At 37.8% G+C, this 3,796-nt stretch overlaps 2 protein-coding genes across 2 annotated transcripts; both read left to right on the forward strand.

Moving 5' to 3' along the window:
- The first annotated feature begins 1,235 nt into the window (after positions 1-1,235).
- On the forward strand, positions 1,236-2,356 carry LOC127902213 (uncharacterized). Its single transcript, XM_052441038.1, has 2 exons — positions 1,236-1,544; positions 2,138-2,356. Exons 1-2 carry the CDS (start codon positions 1,236-1,238, stop codon positions 2,354-2,356), a joined length of 528 nt encoding a protein of 175 aa, XP_052296998.1.
- Positions 2,357-2,482: 126 nt separating this feature from the next.
- LOC127902214 (uncharacterized) lies at positions 2,483-2,959 on the forward strand. Its single transcript, XM_052441039.1, has one exon. The coding sequence runs from the start codon at positions 2,483-2,485 to the stop codon at positions 2,957-2,959; it is 477 nt and encodes a 158-aa protein (XP_052296999.1).
- Positions 2,960-3,796: the final 837 nt, after the last annotated feature.

Here is a 3,796-nt window from a genome sequence, read left to right on the forward strand (position 1 = left end):
GAGATTTTTCGTTCACTAATATGTTGCCACGTCACCATCAACAGTACATAAGAATTTTAGCGCAACAGGATCGTGACACCTCATTAGTCAATGCTACATCATCGGGCAATGCCACGTCATCGATCCGTCTATGTGAACAGTGTCATGAATAGTAATGTAGACAGTATCGTACACGTGAATAGTACCGTACATGTGAACAATGCCATTTTTCCTTTTATGCTCCTCCTAAGGTTTTCGACCGTCCTAAGTTAAAAAGTGATGTCTGTTTTGCCATTTGATCTCTCCTTTATTGTGAAATGACTATAATACCCCTAAAGTACATAAAATACTTAATTAAAGTAAAACACACGTAATTAAATCACAAGAAGGTTAAATATATAAAAGTAAGGGTGTTAGTAAAACTTGAAGTGTAAAATGACGATTTTCTCCTTTATAACTATACATTTTCTAACACTCAACAATAGGCTCTGCCCTTAGGTTTGGGTTCAAGGCCTCTAATAATGGAGCATAGTGCGAGGCCTTGCTTGCTGGTCTCAAGTTAGCGAAAGAGATGGGGGCACAGAAGCTGGAAATTTTTAGTGATTCATAATTGATTGTGAATCAAGTTGTATCCGAGTACCAAGCAAAGGAAAGTAGGATGCTAGCGTATTTACAAAAGGTCAGAGAACTATTAATGAATTTTGTAGAATACACTATCACTCAAGTTTCAAGAGAGGAAAACAGCAAAGCCGATGCCCTTGCAAGGTTGACATCAGCCACGGATGCAGGCTTAAACGGATTAATCCTTGTTTAGTTCTTACAAAATCTGAGTATTAATCACGAGGAGAACAAGGAGACTAATCTTATGAATACAATTAGAAGCTGGATGGATCATATCATTAGTTACCTAAAAGACAAAAACTTACCTGATAATAAGGATGAAGCAAGGAAGATCTTGTTAAGGTTAGCACGGTACGTGATTTTGGGAGATGTGCTATACAAAAGAGGATATTCGCTATCTTATTTGAGGTACCTAACGTCTAAAGAAGCAAACTATGTGATGAGAGAAATCCATGAAGGTATTTGTGGCAACCATTCAGGTGCAAGGTCGTTGGTCCTTAAAGCCATTCGCCAAGGATGCTTTTGGCCTACTATGAAAGAATATGCTAAAACATTTGTGCAGCGATGTGATAAGTGTCAAAGGTTTTCCAACGTACCATGTCAACCCCTATAACAACTCACCCAATTTCTAGTCCATGGCCATTCGCTTAATAAGGGGTAGACATTATCAGTCCAATGACTACTGTAAAGGGCAAACAAAATTTGCAGTCGTGGCGGTGGACTATTTCACAAAGTGGTCAGAAGCGGAACCCTTAGCTCAAATCACAGAGCAAAAAACTAATGGGTTCATATGGAAGTCTATCATATGTCGATTTGGCATTCCCCAAGCCATTGTGACAGATAACATGAAACAGTTTGATAATCCCCGTTTCAAGGGGTTATGTGAAGGCCTTGGGATTAAGAACTTTTTCTCTTATCCGGCTCATCCTCAAGCACATAGACAGGTAGAAACTGTCAACAAAATAATTATAGACAGGTCGAAACTATCAACAAAATAATTAAGCATCACTTAAAGACCAAGTTGGAAAAGCATAAAGAGGCTTTGGCAGATGAATTACCATTCGCACTATGGACTTATAGAACCACACACACTATGCCAACGGGTGAAACCCCGTACTCTCTTGCATTTAGGACAAAAGCAGTGGTCCTGGTAGAGATTGCCATGCTGAAAACTCCTAAATGAGAGTTATCATAGAACTTTTAAACTTGAATCAATATTATTTAGAGAGTAAATAATGTGTTTTCATTGCATTTTTGTTATATTTTGCATAAACATTCATTTTAGCTTAGTCTTAATAATTTTTTCTTGATTTAGAGTAATTCGTGCTCAAATTGTGTGCATAATTGTAAGTTTCCACAAGCTTATAATTCATGAAAGGAATGCTGATGCAATAGATTTGCAAAAATGAGGAAGCACATGGCTACAAAAGAATTGAAATAAATCGGGAGCAGTGCAGTTACTATAGCCGTTGTTAGTAACTATTATTGTAGTTTCCTAATCTAACTTATGCATGCCATAAACTTGAGATCTGGAAAGGAGGTTGATAGTTCGGATGGTGTACCAAAAAGAAGAATTGAGTCCACCCAAGGCCAAGAAGACACTCAAGTAGATAACGAGTTACAGTCTTCCACTTTTCAGAATGCAAATCAATACAGTTCGGCTACAACATATGCAGAGAGTTATGATCCAGCACCTGGTGGTGAAGAAACTACAACACCAACAACAACAGACCCGAGTAGAGCAAAAGAGAAGTAGTCTGCACAACTTGTTGCAACACGACATCCACCACCCTTCCCTTAAAGGTTTCAGAAGCAAAAACAAGACAAGCAATTCAGCAAAATCTTAGGAGTGCTGAAACAGCTACATATCAATATCTCTTTTATGGAAGCTCTAGAGCAAATGCCAAACTATACGAAATTTTTTAAGGATATTTTGACAAAGAAAAGAAGACTTGGAGAGTTTGAAACAGTTGCTCTAACACAAGAGTGCAGCCGAATGCTTCAGAGTAAGATACCACAAAAGATGAAGGATCCAGAAAGCTTCACAATCCCATGCTCCGTAGGCACTAAATACAGTGGCAAAGCACCTTGTGATATGAAGGCTAGCATCAATCTCATGCCTTTATCAATGTTTAAGCAATTGGGAGTTGGTGAATGTAGACCAACAACAGTGGCTTTACAACTTGCTGATAGATCTCATGTATATCCAGAAGGGAACATTGAAGATGTGTTGGTGAAGGTGGATAAATTTATTTTTTCGGTGGATTTTATTGTGCCAGACTTTGAGGCAGACAAAGAAGTGCCAATCATTCTAGGAAGACCTTTCTTAACCACGGGAAAGACTTTAATTGATGTTTAAAAAGGAGAATTAACCATGAGGGTGAATGGCCAACAAGTTACATTTAATATGATGGATGCCATGAAGAGTCCCAATGGGATTGAAGATTGTAATTTTACCAGTGTTGTGGACTTTTTTGTAGCAGAGAGATTACACAGTTGCTGCAGTAAGGAAGAAATCAATGTTGTAACATTTGAAGAACTTGATGATGAAGATCGTGGAGCAGCTAACATAGCATGGTTAGGGGAGAAGTAACCCTTCAGAACTGACAAGCAAATCCAGCAAACGAAACTCACTCCAAACCAACAAGAATTCAGGGTTAATGAGCTGAGAGTGAAGCACTATATAGGAGCTAATGTGAATAGCCTACATAATGATCAATTGTTGAAGGATCCAGGTTGAGAAAACAAGAAAGGTTAGGCTAAAAGACCTAAAATCAAGCGCTAATTAGGAGGCAACCCAATAAGGGAAGTTGTTTTAAGTCTTTAAAGTATTAAATTTAGTTTTTAAATTATTTAATTTGTCTTTTGTTATTTTAAGTGTGCATCTAATTTTTTATCTTTGTGTTAAATTGCAGCAAGTAAAAAAAAGTAGCAAAAAAGGGCAAGTAAAAAAAATGTGGGCAAAAAGAGCAGGAGGGAATTGTTGCAGCATCACTTACAGTATGACATATAACAGAAGATTCTCAAACAAAAGAGGCATTTCTTGCTTTTGCAGCAACAAATTGATTGATGAGATTTTATGATAAGGAGCGTTTTAGAAGTGGATCAAAGAAGAAGTGACCCTTTACAGCTTGTGCTTCAACAATGCCTCGAGCAACAGCGGAGTACCCCTACCCGCTAGTTTATTTTACTTCTT

Source organism: Citrus sinensis, chromosome 5 (assembly GCF_022201045.2).
Source record: "Citrus sinensis cultivar Valencia sweet orange chromosome 5, DVS_A1.0, whole genome shotgun sequence".
Taxonomy (NCBI): Eukaryota; Viridiplantae; Streptophyta; class Magnoliopsida; order Sapindales; family Rutaceae; genus Citrus; species Citrus sinensis.

Coding starts and splice junctions, on each gene's coding strand:
- LOC127902213 (XM_052441038.1), top strand. CDS start 1,236: ATGGCCATTCGCTTAATAAGGGGTAGACATTATCAGTCCAATGACTAC. Junction 1,545..2,137: donor ATCCTCAAGCACATAGACAG/GTAGAAACTGTC, acceptor AGATCTGGAAAG/GAGGTTGATAGTTCGGATGG.
- LOC127902214 (XM_052441039.1), top strand. CDS start 2,483: ATGGAAGCTCTAGAGCAAATGCCAAACTATACGAAATTTTTTAAGGAT.